The sequence below is a fragment of the Eptatretus burgeri genome, chromosome 9 (genome assembly GCF_056783735.1).
Source record: "Eptatretus burgeri isolate ZD-2024b chromosome 9, Ebu_testis_v1, whole genome shotgun sequence".
Classification (NCBI taxonomy): domain Eukaryota; kingdom Metazoa; phylum Chordata; class Myxini; order Myxiniformes; family Myxinidae; genus Eptatretus; species Eptatretus burgeri.
Window position 1 is genome coordinate 91576459 of NC_140969.1, and position 17220 is coordinate 91593678.

At 43.3% G+C, this 17220-nt stretch overlaps 1 protein-coding gene across 3 annotated transcripts in view; it reads right to left on the reverse strand.

Moving 5' to 3' along the window:
• The window catches only part of FRMD8 (FERM domain containing 8), a 51434-nt gene that overhangs the window by 16872 nt on the left and 17342 nt on the right, over positions 1-17220 (reverse strand). For all 3 annotated transcript variants that reach the window (XM_085896085.1, XM_085896084.1, XM_085896086.1), the window contains 2 exons: positions 5710-5880; positions 5463-5564 (listed from right to left, as the gene is read on the reverse strand). In XM_085896085.1, coding sequence (XP_085752211.1) covers positions 5463-5564; positions 5710-5880 — 273 coding nt within the window. The remainder of the gene's footprint in view (positions 1-5462; positions 5565-5709; positions 5881-17220) is intronic.

Sequence of the window (17220 nt, forward strand, 5' to 3'; positions counted from 1 at the left end):
ATATATATATATATATATATATATATATATATATATATATATATATATATATAGATATATATATATATATATATATATATATATGTATATCCATCATTTAAAACCATTTCATTGGTTGCTAGGAGACAAGAAAGCATGTTATGCCTGGTGTTGGCTTAATGGTTAGGGTGGTGGGCTTGGGATACTAGGGTCCTGAGTTTAAATCCCACTCAGCTGTTGAATTAATACCAGGTGGGGTTAACTCGGCCTGTCATCCTTCTGAAGTCGGCAAAATGAGTGCCAGCATGCTGGTATACTGTCTCAGAGTGGCGACCCGTCCAGGATTGTGCCCAATAGCCACGGAGACTGATTAGGCAGCACCAACGCTCGGCACAGAGTATGGTCCCGATGGATGGAAGAAAGGAAGTTTAAAAAAAAAAAATAATAATAATAATTTGATCCAGAGGTGAGTGGGGTAGTCGTGTTTGTTGGTGCACAAGTTATATTTAAGGTAAGACGAGCGTGATAGGCTCATAAGGCTTGCCTCTCCACATGTCGCAGAGAATGTCCTCATATATTTGCTGTGTTGGCATGATTTACACCAATCATCATACAAACATTTATTTTCTTCAAATTTGTGTGAAATATTGGTGATATATTTATTTGAAATTTAATTTGTGATACAAGGAGGTCTAAGTGGTCGAAACTGTCTAATGGGTAAAAGGGGTCTAAATAGTGTGAAGGTCTAAGGGGTCTGAATGATCTTCGGTGTATTCTGGGCATTTAAGGGTCTTCGGGGTCTTTTGCACCTTAAGGGTCCTCAAAGGTCTAAGGGATCTCAGCAGTCGAAAGGTACGTTCCAATAGCACGTAAATAATAGACAGTCACATGGCTGGATGGATGGACGGACGGAGGAAGGGAAGGAAGGACAGACACGCCGAGACAGAGCTCTTTTCATATATATATATATATATATATATATACATACATATATATACATATATATATATATATATATATATACATACATATATATACATATATATATACATATACACACAAGATGTGCACGATTTAATATATTATCATATAATGGAATGTGTGATCGAACTTGTAACTGTGATAATACATTAAATCCTTGAGTGAGGAAAGTCTGATTAGTGAGGTTGTATTAATGGGTTGACCAACTGCCTGGACACAACTGAGGTTGTGGATCCACTGATGTGGATCCATGACCAAGTTTCTTTTGGGTCTTCAAAGAGATTCTGGGCTGAAAGAATGGAAACCTCTCAGAAGAACAGTGCCCAGCTGATGATCCATGCGGTCGGGAAACCATTCAATTATTTTTTGGTTGAGGTTCTTGCTTCAAGTAAAGGAACTATGTTTTGAGGTTTACAATTCAAATGAAGTTCAATCTAGGATGATGTAAAATTAACATCATACAGCAATCCTTGAAATTATATTGCATTTTAAGACTTGCCGATATGATGTGTGTGCGTGCGTGTTGTTAGTAATCGAAAATAAAGAAAAAAAAATCAAAATAAAAAAATTACCCCATGGGGGGGGGGGGGTGACGGTCATCTCTATAATACCACAAGTTCTCAATGTTCAGTTGAGGTAACCGCGAAACAGTCCAAACTAACCGTTTAGATTGAAATAGTTCACAGAGATACACGAGGATAATACTCCGAATGACAATTAATAAATATGTATTGTTCATTTAGTACCCGGATTAACACATCAGAATCACCAGTAAGTGCAATACGTGGTTTTCCGGTCCGTCCACTCTGGGGACATTTCACTTCCGGTTGTAGAAAAAAAACGAAAAAAATAGGCTTCACTCTCGGAGATTATGATAATCCTGTAGATTATTCTTCACCGATTATAATGCAACTTTCAGAATGAAAATTGGTCAAGTATTTATAGAGATATTGAGGTTTGAAAAATCGTTAGAGCTATCAAATTCATTAATTCTACAGAAGTTTCGTGACTGCACAAAGTAACATGTCAGGTATGAAAAAATTTTGTATGCCAGATTCATTAATTATTAATTATGGAATGTACTCTGATATATTAATCAGAAAGCCCGAACCATGTAGCATAATTTATCACTTCATCCAGGATCCGTGGCCTCGCCCCACAGCCTGCAGCCCTATGTCCGCCGGTGATCATGTTAGATATCGGCACGATCGAGAGGAGCCTGCGAATTATCCCTGCTGATACACTGAATTGATGCAATCGTTCGGCCAGAATATTCGTTATCAAGATGTTGCGTGATTAAATCACCAAAACAGTCACTCGAATTTATACCGTCGACATACTTCTTAACAATCACCTTCGCCCCAGAAACCACAGTCAATCTGAACCACGCTGGCCACTGCTGCAGACACCATGACCGGACTACTGCGCAGTTTGGTTAAAGATGACTCGGCATTTTGGTGCGCGTGCACGAAATTATATTTTGAAAATAAATGCCGACGTTTACATTTCGGGTTTTGAAACTTTTGCACCTTCGGCGGAAAATGTATAAATACAAAAGGCTAAAAATGTGTTTTATATTTATATTTCATTTCTCCTTCCTTCCTTCCTTCTTTGCGAATCGCATCGGCGTTTTTGGCCAACTTCAAGATCACGTGACAATCAAACGGGAAGGAAATTCAAAAATCTGTCCTGTTAGATACAAGATAATATTTTTTACTATCATAATCAATAAACAGTTGCCAAATATCTTTTAGAATGGCAGATGAGATAAGTTTTGAAAATGGCGATTTTTATAACTTACTTGACCTCGTGACCTTGACCCCGGACAAAAGTTATATCGTTGTGCAACACTCATCGACCTCTACCCAAATACTAAGTTTCATCAAGATCAGAAGGAAAAATTGTTGACGGACGTACATTTGGTCCGGCTTTATTAGGTCATCTCGGTAGAGATGACCTAAAAAACGTGTCGCATTATTCTATTTGTGTTGTGTTGTGAGCTCAGTGTCAGGGAGTGTGCAGGTTGGGTGGATGGGCACTTTTTTAGTGGGACAAACAAAGCTTCTTGAAACCAAGCTGAAATTCAAACCGGGTTCACCCAGTTGCTGCTGGGTTATATTCCATGGTTTGAATTTTGGGATTCTGGGGCTTATCGTGTTCTGGTTACAAAACGTATGCTGAAATTAAATAAAACTAGCATAACCCGCGCTCCGCGCGACATGTTGGGGTGGGTGTGTTTGAGAAAGGAACTGATGCAGAGTATCAGTAGTAATTTTACTTTAATGCAGTCAGTGGAATACGATTTCACCGTTTCAGAACCATTTTATTATCTTGCCAAAACGAAGTTTTTGCAAGATATGTTAGTCAGCTTGTATGTTTTTTTTGTTTGTTTGTTTGTCTGTAATCACGTATAAAAAATTCTGCAGAGCACAGTTATCATTGGAAATTTTTGTAACTTCGCAAAACAGAGGCCTTTCGAGGTCCCGTTCAGCGCACAAAATTTTGAAGGTCAAGGTCAAAGGTCAAGGTCACTTTGTCGCAAATCAGGGGAGTCGACGAAACCCTTATTTTTTGAGTAATTTTGATCGGATCATCTTCAAACTTCATGGGAATATAGTTCATGGTCTGGCGCTCAGCTGATTAATTTTTGGTGGCGATTGGCCTTGACCTTCATATGTTTTTTTTATTTGTCTGTAATCACGGAAAATCACTCTGCAGAGCACAGTTATCATTGGAAATTTTTGTAACTTCGCATATCAGAGGCCTATAGAGGTCCCTTTCAGCGCATAAAATTTTGAAGGTCAAGGTCAAAGGTCAAGGTCACTTTGTCGCAAATCAGGGGAGTCGACGAAACCCTTATTTTTTTGAGTAATTTTAATCGAATTGTCTCCAAACTTTATGGGAATGTAGTATATGGTCTGGCGCTCAGCTGATTAGTTTTTGATGGCGATTGGCCTTGACCTTCATGGTTAGCGCCTGAGGTCAAACATATTTGACCCCAAGGTCAAATTTTCAAGTTTTAGGAACCATATCGTGTAGTACCTCAAATTGAACACCTCGATGAGTGCTTTCTAGATATGTCAAGCTTGAGACATTATGACGTCATTTGGTGACGTTATGAGGCAAACACATATTTTTCATGGTTACTCTGTAGAATGATTCTCATTGGAATCTCTCGTAGGCAGATATTCCTCAAGGAGTCGCTCCTGGTGGATAGCAGCTCTGTTCACCTCAGTGTGACCTAAAAGAAGTCACACGTGGTCACCTTTTGGCAAGATACAGGTCACCCTGCGGGTGACATTGGTTTTATTTACTTTTTTTGTACCATGCACCTCATATGGTCTTTGAGATAATGTAAGCCGAATATCACGTTACTCGAGCGCAGAACAAAGTCGAAGATAGCGCGACACGAAACCACAAACTCGGAAATAAGATACAAGATGCACGAAACACTGGTATCTCCGGGCATTTACAAGCATTGCACCGAGGGTATCTTGGCCTGCGCTGAGTTCTGGTTGGGCTTGGCTGTGGGTCTGGCTGCTGGAGGAATGTTAGTTTTTCCAGTTCACGTGTTCTTTGCCACTCCGGTATCTCCGGGTAGTGTGTGACCACCTCGGAGAGATCCAGTTCCAGAACGGGTAAATAGGGTAGCAGCCATAGTTCAAGTCGCATACCTCAAGGGAAGCCCATATTATAATCTCTTTTAATATGGTACATGCTGTTTGAAAGTGATGGGTGGTTTTGCTATCCTGTTTGAACGTGCCACTTTAAAACGTCCCCCATTTTGTTCAATTCTGTACTAATGCCGGCAGATGGGACCAACCCTGCCGGTTCCCCTAAAGTCCCCCCCCCCCACCACCTTTAAATGCAAATCCACCTCCTTCTACTCCCCATTTCCCCCATCCACTTTGTACCTCCTACCTCCCGGAATGTATAGCGACGTGTGGTGAAGCATGTGTCTCTCTCCCCCTCTTCCCTCAGATTTTTTTTTTTAATCTGATGTACCTTACTCTTTGGCGTGTTAGTGCTGCCAAAGCAGTTTCTTGGGAAGGGTTATAATGGGTGGCTTGCTACATACTTCAGGAGCATTACCTTTCCGTGATCCATCCTTTTAAATGCTGAGCATCAAACAAGGAAGCGGCACGTACCAGTTTTAAAAAAAGTCTTTGGTATGGCTTCAAACTGGAGTTCAAACTGCCGACCTCCTAGACTCATAGTGGATGCTCTTACCATTACGCTAGAGTCTGGTAGATGAAATAAATGTCAAATTAATGTTTAAAAACTAATGTGAAAATAAACCACTCACTGAATGATTTGTCATAAATTTTTAATGTGTTCACATTCAGTGTTCAAATCCTGTATACTTTGTAGAATTGTATCAAAATAGGCTCATTGAAATATATCGAATAGACGAACCTTAAAATTATTCATTTGCCAGATTCCTCATGTTTGAATCAAATTATTCCCAACGCACCACACCCCCTCCCCTACTTCCTATTTACCATCATCAACACCGTCTTTGATCGAGGGAGCAAAACGGCGCAGAAGTTCCCGCCACTGTCGGCCCAGGCGGAATGGCTCATGCCGAGGCTTCAGTTGCACATCTAGAAAGAAATTTGGGGAATGTTGAAGAGGTTTACATTAGCAAGAACAAATTAAACATGTTCGTTATAACAGCTACAAAAAAGCTTCTTCCAATTCACCCAAGTGGTTATTTATAACAGAAATTGTCCATAATGCACAACTCACCAAGGCTGGGGGAAGAAAGCCACAACGCAAAGGCATCCCGTGATTCTGACCCCAATTCCAAGGTTTCATGAAGGTAAGCCAAGAGCTCCGCTGCCGTGATGTTAACACCATGCTCAACCATCAGAGGCATTGGATCTTCATCAGCTACATAAATGCACAGCTCCAGCCCAGCTGTGTAATGTCATACATACAGCATCATAAATCAGAGGGCCTTTTATAGAAACAGCCAAGTTAATGCTATAGTGCAGGACACCATTTGTTTCACAGACATAACAAAGTAAGACATTGTTGTTGAAATGTACAACACTGTCGCATCAGATGAGTCCGTTAACACAGACCACACTGAACCGGAGGTTTAGAACCTCCGTGAATGCCAAAACTATGTTCAAGACTTCATTCTTTTATTTACCAAGGCAATCCCCCAAGGATTTTTCAAATACAGCCGGATTTGGTGGTCGATCACCCGTGAAGAAAAAATAAAAAATAAAAAAAAAACAAGACGTTCTTACAATTAAATACGATATTCAGGGGATAAGGAAGATTGATGCGAAAACCCCTCATTTGGAGGGTAAAAACATGGTAGTTTATCGACGGTCTCGTTCCCCACCCATCCTTTCGAACCGATGAACAGCACAGGTGGCAGGCTTGTTTGAGTTACTGTTCCTGTTTCGTTGGAAACTGAAGTAAAGATATTTTGGACTTTCCTGATGGATGACGTACAGTCCCAAGAACTGCCCATCGCTAGAATAGTAACCATGCCCACCCAGTTCACCATTACATTGTTGGCAGCAAGTGAGATTTTGACAATGGTCCGAATCCTGTCACAGTTACAAGATATTTTTTCATAATCTCTAATCTATATTAAGGAGCCATGTCTGTCTACTTGCTTGTCATGTTATAACTTGAGAACAGATCAAGGGATTTCAATAAATCCAACTACTCTGGATTCAGGGAACTCCCAGGAATGTTTGAGATGCAAAATAAATGAATAAATAAATGGCGGTTTGTGTATGGGTACATGAGCACATGCATCGAAAACTGCAAACGCCAACTTGCGAAGCTGGTTATCCCCACAAGGAGGGCAGGATCTCCCAGAAATCCTTTTTTTGTTCTTGCCCCATCGATTAGCCATTGCAGCAAAGATTGGTATTCCTGTCAGCAAAGTGACAGGTCTGATATGCTCGTAATAAATAAAATTAAAATAAAAACAACAACAAAAGAGCGACTAATAATTTCATATTTTAAAACTCGAGTAAACGTTTTGTCAAGTCTCAAATCTGTTAACATCTTGAAAAAAAAAAAAATTAATAAACAATAGTTAGTAAATATTATTGTTTAGTTCTGACAAGGTGAGGAATTTTGACAAGACATAGAAGTAGAGTCAATAAGGTAAAATGATATTTTGGCCAAGTAGTCAAAATGGAATTTTTACAACAATGCAAATTCCTCATTTCAATAAATAATTTCCTGACAATCATCAATACCATCTCCACTGCATGGCAAAAGGAAACTAGAAGGGCATTCTGTTGAGCGCATACCTCCGCCCCGTAATGCCTGATCCACGAGAACTTATCTGGCCCAATAAATTCTGATCCACGAGAACATAGCCGGCGACGCATTGAGAGGAACGAACGGGTCTTGATGCTCTTCCAAAGTTGATGCTCTTTGTAAGAACCCGTCCGTCCCTCAGTGATGCTCGAACTGTGCCGAAGCCCGATCACCTCAGACCGTTTGGCGCTGGCTGGCGAGCTCTCTCCGGCTCCCTCCACACGAACGTGCAGGTCTGCGTGGCACAGCAGGTTTGGCCAGGCCCCCAGCTCGCGTGCCCTCCGCTCTCCTGGACTTCTCCCTCGACTGTGTTCTCCAGGCTTCAGGCTCCCACTCGGCTCCCCGACCTCTCCAGACTGACTCTCCACCGACTCCAGACTGCGAACTGGCGCTCCGCTCGGCCTTTTATAGGGCTCGAGAGGCGAGATCTGACCTCCGCTCTCCGACCTTCGACCCCCACAGGCCCCGCCCCTTTCTCTTTTTATCCGAATTCAGAGGCGAAGCTTCCACAGAGCGGACGTGCGCGAGATCGCCAAACTTGCGCGGAGAGCGGACGTGCACGAGATTACCAAACTTGCGCGGCGAGCAAACCCCTGCGTGTGCCTGCAGCGATGCCGTTCGATGCTGACTCTCCGCGGCTGGTGCAAAGATGGCGTCGCTTCGGGGATGAAGGTGAGGCAATGTTTTTCGGGTTGGTCTATTGGGGGAGATGCAGTTTAGGAGATGGTGGGGAGATGTCGTTGTTTTGAAGGCGGTGTGGAGAGGGTGGTTGGTGGTTGACGTGGTGGTTGGTGGATAGCATGGAGAAGGTGGTTGGTGGTTGGCATGGTGGTTGGTGGGTGGTGTTGTGGTTGGTCCAAAATAACGATAGTAAAGAAAAACGGCTAACACAAAGAACACAGCCCTGTCCACATGGATAATTCCCATTAAACAACGGTGGGGAAATCCAACTGAACACGGACTTATCGGCATAACTGAACTAAGGACCTATATGGTGTTCTGCGAATTTCCACAGCCATAACAATATGTTACCTTCCATGAGCAAGTTGTACAGGAAATGTCGTCCAACAGGTTGTTGTGGAGGGAGCACACTTGCGTTTGAGCCGTCTCGCCTGGGTTTGATTCTCGACACGACTGCAAACTATTAAATTGGCTCTTTTTATAACAGTAGCTGGTGGATATTTAAAAAAAAAGGTCCAACAGCTTCTTCCACAAACACTTGGAAAAATATTGATGGCACCCTCAACAAATTACAAAATCCTGCCTCAACCGCAAGAGGTCTGACCTCAAATATTCCTTGACACTAGGATCCACCGATAGGTAGCTCAGAGTGCATGGAGGATCTCTATTTTCATTTTTTTTTGTACACCTTGTCGAGGCTCGTATGAGAGCTAACACACAATGCACAGCAAGGGGGGCATGAGACGAGAGGGGCGGGAGGGAGAAGGACAAAACAGTGGGAACAGAGACAATAGGAGATCTGTGGAAAGGAGAGGGATGGGGCGGGGAACATGGGGTATACAAGATGGACATTACAGGGACTTTCAGGAATGATAGCAGGGAATTTGAAGGTAGTGGGTTTGGGGTAGATTAACGGGGGGAGGAAAGATCGAGGATTTGGATGGGGGACGATAAGAGGTGTTGGTGAACAGCTGTTTTGAAGGCCTGGAGGGAAGAATGGGATTGAACAGAGTGAGGGAGTTTATTCCAAAGGCGGGAAAAAAAAGAGGAATGAAAGAGTTAAGGTGAGCAGTGATTCGTGATTTTGGTAGTTTTACCAGAATGGGGTTGTTGGTGGACCTTGAGCACCCTGTGGAAATATGGTGGGGACAAATCGCAGACAGAGCAGGGGGGCAAGACCAGATAGAAGACAAAAACCACCGACCTGCCTGTGGTGAGAAAGTGAGAGACCCAAAGACTCAGCCTCATCACGGGAGATGCCAATTATCTGAAACGCCTTGGTCTCCACAGCGTGAAGCCGAGAAAGGTGGGAGGCAGGAGCACCAGCCCAGAGGGGAGAGGAGTACTCCATCAGGCTGCGGACGAAAGCTTTGTATGTGGTCAGAAGCTCAGGTAGGCCGAGGAAGGACTTTGCACAAGAGAGGATTCTCAGTCGGCGACTGGCTTTGGAGGCCAGGTTGGAAATGTGGCTTTCCCAGGAAAGATCATTGCAGATAGTGAGACCAAGAAGCTTGAAAGAATGGACTTCTTCCAGAGGATTGTTGAGAAAGTAAATGGAGGGGGGGGGTCCAAACGGTCCTTTTGGAGAGACAAAGTGAGAGTGTGAGATTTTCCAGGATTGAAAGACATGTTTCACATGTTGGACCAGTTTGTGATTTTACCCAAATCTGCAGTGAGCGAAGAAGCTGCTGCTTGCCGGGGTGAGGGATGACAGATGGTACGGCAGAGGATGGAGTCATCAGCAAAGAGATAAAGAGGATTTTCCAGTCAGAGAGATCATTGATGAAAACCAGAAAAAGAGCAGGGCCCAGAACGCCGCCTTGAGGAACGCCAGCCTGGACAGGAAGAGGGGATGAAAGAACTCCATTTAGGGCCACACGTTGACTGCGACAGGAGAGGAAGTCTGCGAGCCGTGAGTGGAGATGGCCTTTGATACCATCTCCTACACAATAAATAAATTAACACACCCAGCTATTTGTATGCCATCTGTGAAAGTCCATATTTCGCGATGAATGGCAACAATAACATACAGGAAGTGACTGCACTGGAAAAACATTTTGGGTAAAACCAATATGATCATGTGTGGTATAGAACAGAGATGTCAGGATATTACTGCAAAAAGAAAAATCGACTTCATTGTAGATAATACAAAAGCAAATGAGATTTAGAGGCAAATATCTGGACACTTTGGTGATGCAGGTCTTCAACATAATTGTCTTTCCATGGTGCAATTAGTTCCGAAGAAAAAAAATGCTGTGCAATCTTGAGCATTCTCGCATGCAACCAATTGCTGTTAAAGAAGTAAAATTGAAATGTGTTAAACAGAAAAAAAAACTTTTTTTGAGAAACACTGCATGTGGAATTGGTATTGGAAGTATGGAGTAAATCTTTCCCACTTGAAATTCAACAAGTACAGTGGGACCCGCTTAATAGAATCACCCGTATTATAGAATCAAAATCGTTGAGACCGATTCCATTGTATCTAAATGTACACAATTTTTCCCGTTTATTAGAATCAAAAACCCGCTTAATAGAATCAGCTGCTGGCCATCCACTTCGACAGTTCAGCGCCTACTGGCCGCACAGTTCCAACTTTTGCCACCAGGCGGCTGACGTCACGCTAAAAATAACGCTATGCCACTACAGTGATTTCGGTAGTCATTGCACAGATAGGCAGACGGCTGACAGCTGCAGTCTAAGCACTAGGCGTGTCGTCATTTCCACGATGGACAGAAAACGAAAGCGGACGGATCGTTCAAACATTGATAAAGCACAAATCCTGAGGGACGATGACGCTTTGCCCAGAATGAGCCAACGAGAAGCTGCAGACAAGTTGGAAATTAACCAGCCGATCCTATGCAAGATTCTGAAAGATCGAGAGGCCATTCTGAAAGGTCAAGTGGATTCGTCCTCTTCTCAGAAACGCAAGCGAAACAGATCCGGTGTTTCCGGATCTTGTAGAAGGCTTCACGGCTGATGAGATCTGGAATGCTGACGAAACCGGGTTGTATTTTCGGGCCTTACCAGACGGAACTTTCCTCTTCAAGGGAGATCAGCACTGCGGTGGGAAAAAGCCAAAGGAAAGAATCACGGTGCTTTTTTGCTGCTCGATGACTGGTGCTAAGCGTCCTCCTTTCAGTATTGGTAAAAGCAAGAATCCACGGTGTTTCAAAGGCCTCAAAACAATTCCAGTTCGCTGCAGAGCCAATTCCTCCGCATGGATGACAGGTTTCCTCTTCACTGAATGGCTCGATGAGTGGAATCGCGAGCTTCGGCGTCATGACCAGAAAGCGTTGCTTCTCATCGACAACTGTCCGGCACATCCCCAATAGCTTCAACTGTCGAACATGACTGTGGCATTTCTCCCGCCGAACACAACCTCTGTTCTTCAACCGTTAGATCAGGGAATTATCCGTTCATTCAAAGCTCATTACCGCCGTGCTATGCTACGAAAAGTGCTCACTGAGATTGACAACGAGGATGGAGCAATGACAGCGAGTGACTTGGCGAAAAGATAACGATCCTCGACGCTATGCTGTTTACGGACGCAGCATGGAATGATGTGAAGACTACCGGCATAGTGAACTGCTGGCGCAAAGGAGGAATTTTCATCGGAGCGGCAAGCGAAGGCGAAAGGGTCGAGAGCAATGACGACGAGTTAGCCAACCCTCTTCAAATGGATCCCGACCAATGGCAGGACTTCGTCAACATGGACGCCACTCTCCAAACCACAGACGATGATGTCACAGACGAAGCCATCGTTTCGGCAGTCCAACGCGAAATGGGAATTGCTACTGATGCAGACTATGACGCCGACACTAAAGTGGAGGAAGAGGAGGAAGAGGAGATCTCTGTCCCGACCATCAAGGAAATGATGTCTGCAGCTAAGACGATCAGGCTTGGTTTGCTATCACATGGGTTCAGTGACATGGCCTTCCTGCGCAAACTTGACAAGGAGGTCACCGCCATTGCCACAGACTCGTTAAAGCAGGCAACAATCGACAATTTTTTCATTACAGAGTAGGCTCATCGACAAACCTATGTTGTTTTGCTTTGAAAAGTACATATGTACTGTACGTGTAATTGTTTTATTTTCAGTAGTAAGTTACATTGTTTTGAGCAAGTGTGTCATATAAATCAAACTAAATGCTGAGTATTTGTCTCCGTATGTGTACTCGACATTTGATCCGCTTGATACTCCACAACTCTGGTGAACTCGGATATTAGAATCACCCGCTTATTAGAATCAAATTTGTCCGGCCCAAAGTGATTCTATTAAGCGGGTCCCACTGTAATAAAAACTTATATTTTTTGTAAAAACAAAAAACAAGAAGTAATTTAAAAAATAATAATAATAAAAAGGGAACAGTGTGAGGTGAGAGGAAGGGAAAACAGATGTGCGGTGGAGCATTAATTCCAATTCATACCATCTCATCAAAATGATTCTGTATCGAATAACAGTGAAGAATGAAACAAAATAATGTCTGAAATACATTTTCTACCTGTCATACTATAAATACAGCCTGGAGACAAACTCCCGTACAGACATAAACACCATAAGGATATGGAGAGAGAAAGAGAGAGAAAGAGAGAGAGAAAGAAAGAGAGAGAGAAAGAAAGAGATGGGAGTAGGGGAGTTAGCAGAAAGAATATGGTATGCTTTATGGACAACAAACACACACCTATGACCGATATAGACAATTTTCCAGGAATCGGCAGGTTGGAGTCAGTGTGATTATTGACTACATTACGTCCTGTATACATCCAAGAACCTTGAGTAGCTTTCACCGAAAAACAAGGTTGCATTTGATAGATGTTTCAGCGATATGTTCACAAACATTATTATTTACTATCGACAAAGGGCGCTCGGCAAATGGGTTAAGCGCTTATGCAAGCACTCCAATAAATTGGTTGATAAGGAACTGTTGGCCAGGCTGTCGCTGCAAACCATAAATTATCCCTTTAACTTTAAAGCAGGTCTTCACCACGCATGCAGCAGTTATAAAAAATAAAATGAATTCATACACATAATGACTTTATCCACAAAAGAGTTGCAGGTTAAGGCAGAACAACTCTGAAGACATCATAAAGTTCAATCGTCGGTGAAATAAATATTGCAGATAATCCGCCATTTTGCCTGCTCATGTCACGTCGTACATCGGTTGGAAGTCCGTGCAAACATTACAACTTTTTTTTTTCTTAAACGTCCATTTTTTACCAGATTTGCTTTGATTTCCTGTGGAGCACCTCATGAAACCTCTGAAAAATATGGACACAGATCTGGTAGATGCTATGGATAGGCAGTCCCTCAGGGGACAGGGCGCGAGGTCTTGCAGTGAATGCATTAAATCACTGCTTAATTTTGTTACGTTCCTCAATTTTTTTGTTCACTCAATATAATTCTCCAAACAGTAGGAAAAGACAAGTTTAATACTTTGGAAATTTCACATTTTCTTGTGTATATATAGAAAAGGAGGGAACATAGCCTTACTTACTTTAAGTAAATAGGTGTAGACTTAGTTATAGGACTCATTACTTCTTTAAATTGTCAAATTTCACTCCAGATTTCGACACTTATTTAATCTGGACGATATCCTATCCTCAAAAGCAAAATAATATTTCGATGATAAACTTTAATTAGTCCGTGAGAGTAGATCATGAAAAATCACGTCATATCATGCATGAAATCTCTCAAAGGTCCTAATTTGAAAACTTATCGTACTTACAAAAGCGATGTACACAACGATTTGTAGCTATGATGAACAGGCATTCAATACGAGTGAGGAAAGTGGAAAAAAAAACTATCGTTAAGAAATCGTTGCAGCCTGTTCCAAGTCAAGGCATGGTTGAGCAGGCCAAAAAAAATGGTGGCTTCAGATCTCAGCAAAGTCACCCAGGAAACGGCTTAAAACCCAGAGAGCGAGGTGGCCAAGGATTGCCTGATGAAGGATATGATTAAATAATGCCGTTAATTATCTTCAAAAGGGGCGTTTTAATTAACCCAAACACCAAATTTTCACTCTTGCATTTCCTTGGAGTTTTCTTAGTATGCATGCAAAGCTTCAGGCTGCTAGGTTTTATGGTTTTGGAGGACACACACACACACACACACACACACACACACACACACACACACACACACACACACACACACACACACACACACACACACACACACACACACACACACCATTTACAACAATGAGTCAAGGGCCAATCGATTTACTTACTGTATGAACGATTGTTCGGAATGGAACCAATTTGTAACCCCGGGACACCCTGTACTGTATTTTGTATAAAACTTGCTTTTCACATGACAAGAGAAGTATGAAACGCCTCATTTTATATCGATCAATAGCTTGTAGAATGAGCACACAATACCTCATCATTTGTTAAAAAAAAAAAGACAGGATGCTGCGTCGTTCGATACACCAATCGATTAGAGAAGAGATTGAAAATATATCAATTCACAGCCACTCAATAACGTGAATCTGTCAATCGAGGGCACGGCACTGATCTGGCACATCCGGCATGGTATCCACTTAATGTTGTGCACAATGCAGAACGATGTCATTATTTACCACTTTACAATCAGTATCAGCAGAATTTGAAGTTGGCTTTTGCAGATTTGTTTTATGAGTAAAGAAGTTAGAGTTATCCTTTTTTTATATTGATATTGCGACAATTCTGGGAAGCCGAAGGACTTGTTGCAGACCCCGAGCCAATGGCACACAACATATAGCAGTCCCCAAGGTAGTTATTTCAATATTACTCATTAAAGATAGGGTCCTTCCCTTGTGTATAATGGGTTACAAAGGGAATATGCATTAAGGGATTATTTAGGGTTTTCCCCATTCGTCCCCATTTTCTTCGCTAAACACAATCTTCTCCTCACATGACTGAGCACATGCTGCAAGCAGCCGAATTTACATATGCATTCCAAAACCTTGCTTGAACATGCCTGTCACAACCAAATCGTAATTTCCACCACAATGCCAGCGATAACCACCCCATCTGCTTCAAATATACACAGGACTATATTTTCTTTCAAACACCACCATTCAAGCTTGCCTTTCCAGCTTTCTACCATCATCCATAATCACCATCACCCAACAATGCTTCGACTCCACAACCACAGCAACCTCATATCTCACCACGACTCACCACCCTCCCCACACCTCAAGACCATCATCTCACCTCCCCACAGGCATATTTAGTTCACACTCGTACCCAAGCCCGGCACCGCCACAAGCGGAGCCTTTACAAGGCGCAAGTGTGCGCTTGGCATTCTTTCACATTCCTCTAACAGCAGGGACCACCCTGCTATCCAGCAAGCCATCTCAATCTGCACCCTTCCCGGGCATTCGAGATACAAATGGGGACCACTGCATGTCGGCCCAATGTTAATTCAGGAGCTGACACGCATGGCACAGTCAGAGGACAACTGAAGGAGATTCCAGCACAGGAACCGCACAGGGAGGGTGACGTCAACATGGAACGAGTCTGGACCAATGAGAACCCCGCACGTGACCCACGCTACCAGCAAGAGGCACCGATTCACTCACGATCCCCCCCCCCCTTTCGCCCGGAGCCCTCAAGTATCAAGGCTGTTCGCTGCAGCGAGCTTCAGGAAAGAGATTGCAAAGAGCTTCTGGAGTGAGAGCTGGTGGCGGTTGCTGTGGGATGGAACAAGAGCCAAGCAGTCCGGGTGCAGTATTAAGCGAGATTAAATCAGTAATGATTGATGATTGGTAGTTCTCTGATGCTCACACATTCTCTCCCCCTTTTCAAACTCATCTAATGTAGACGCACAAGAGTCATCAGCGAGGGCAAAACCTGAACAACTGATCTTTTAAGAGATCCACTGACTTGCAACTTGTCTTTCTCACAATATGCACCAACACACACACACACACACACACACACACACACACACACACACACACACACACACACACACACACACACACACACACACACACACACACACACACACACACACACACCTTCACTGTATTGGAAGGTCATCAGTCTGCCAAGTAAAACACCCCTCTTCCCCATAACAGACTGGTCTTCCAAATAATCTTGATTCAGTAGAATAGAATTATCTATTATTCTCTTTGGCATATTAGAATTGAAAGGGATCCTCATACATAAATAATTACATGCTGGCATCTGAAAGTTTGGTTGGTAGCTGGAGTTTAGCGTTAATGGAATGTGGGCTGAGATAATGTCCAGACGTCTGCTCGAATCAACACCTTCTGATTGTAAGTTGTTTTCCAGCCTTTAAATTCAATCTGACCTCTGAATAACCACTGCCAAAAGGCTTTTGAGTGATGTCTTCCCCAACCCCAAAAATTCAAGTCTTCTAAGCTCCCTTGTCATGAAAATCATCAGATATTATTCCATAATCTCACCCTCCCCACTTTTGCTTATTATAAAAGAAACTCAAGATCCATGTATGAGTAGGATCAGAGGATAAAGTGTGTTGCTTGCTCGTGTTATTGAATTTCCTCAGATTCTCCATAGTGATGCATCTACATATTGTTACGTTTGAGTGGGGGGGGGGGGGTATGCATTCAAAGGGTAATTAGGATGTTTAATTAGGTATGCCATGCTGTTCGAGTTTACCAGGATCTCGATGTAATAAGTAGTAATTCAGTGGTGATAAGTTGTCTAGTAAATGTTCATTTCTTCAAGGGGGAAATGATAAATGTCACGTAATTAGATAGGGACACGGGATAGGGTAAGTGTGTCTGCGTAAACCCCTTTTGGTATTCTCTGGAGACTGGCCGTGACGTCACAGGACAGTGCAGAGGATGGCTCCGCCCCGTGATCACGATTGGCGGAAGGCGATGGCGGTGGGCCAATAAACGGCTCGATTGGGAGTGACGAGGACGAAGGATAAAAAGGTTCTGTTTGGGGTCGAAAAGGAAGAAGAAGAAGATTACAACCAAACAATCGTGTTTTTTTTGGTGTGGAACCTGTGGCGGCAGAGAGCGGCCTGGTGGCTGTGCTGAGTCGATCGTGCTCTTGATCGTGCCTGGGAGCCTTGCCGAGCCTCGTGCCTCGCTTTGGTTGGCTCTGGGGTTCTGCTGACTCGGAGTACGGGGTCGGACGGCGGGTGGACCTGCCTCCCTCTCCTGCTCGCGGCTTGGTGTGGGAGCTGGTTCCCTGGCGGCTGTGGGCGGACTTGGGCCAGGACCAAGAGGTCGACAGCACCGCGGTTTCTTCTGCCCCCCTGAGGAGAGAAAGGCCGGCTCGTCCGCCGCCGATCCAGGG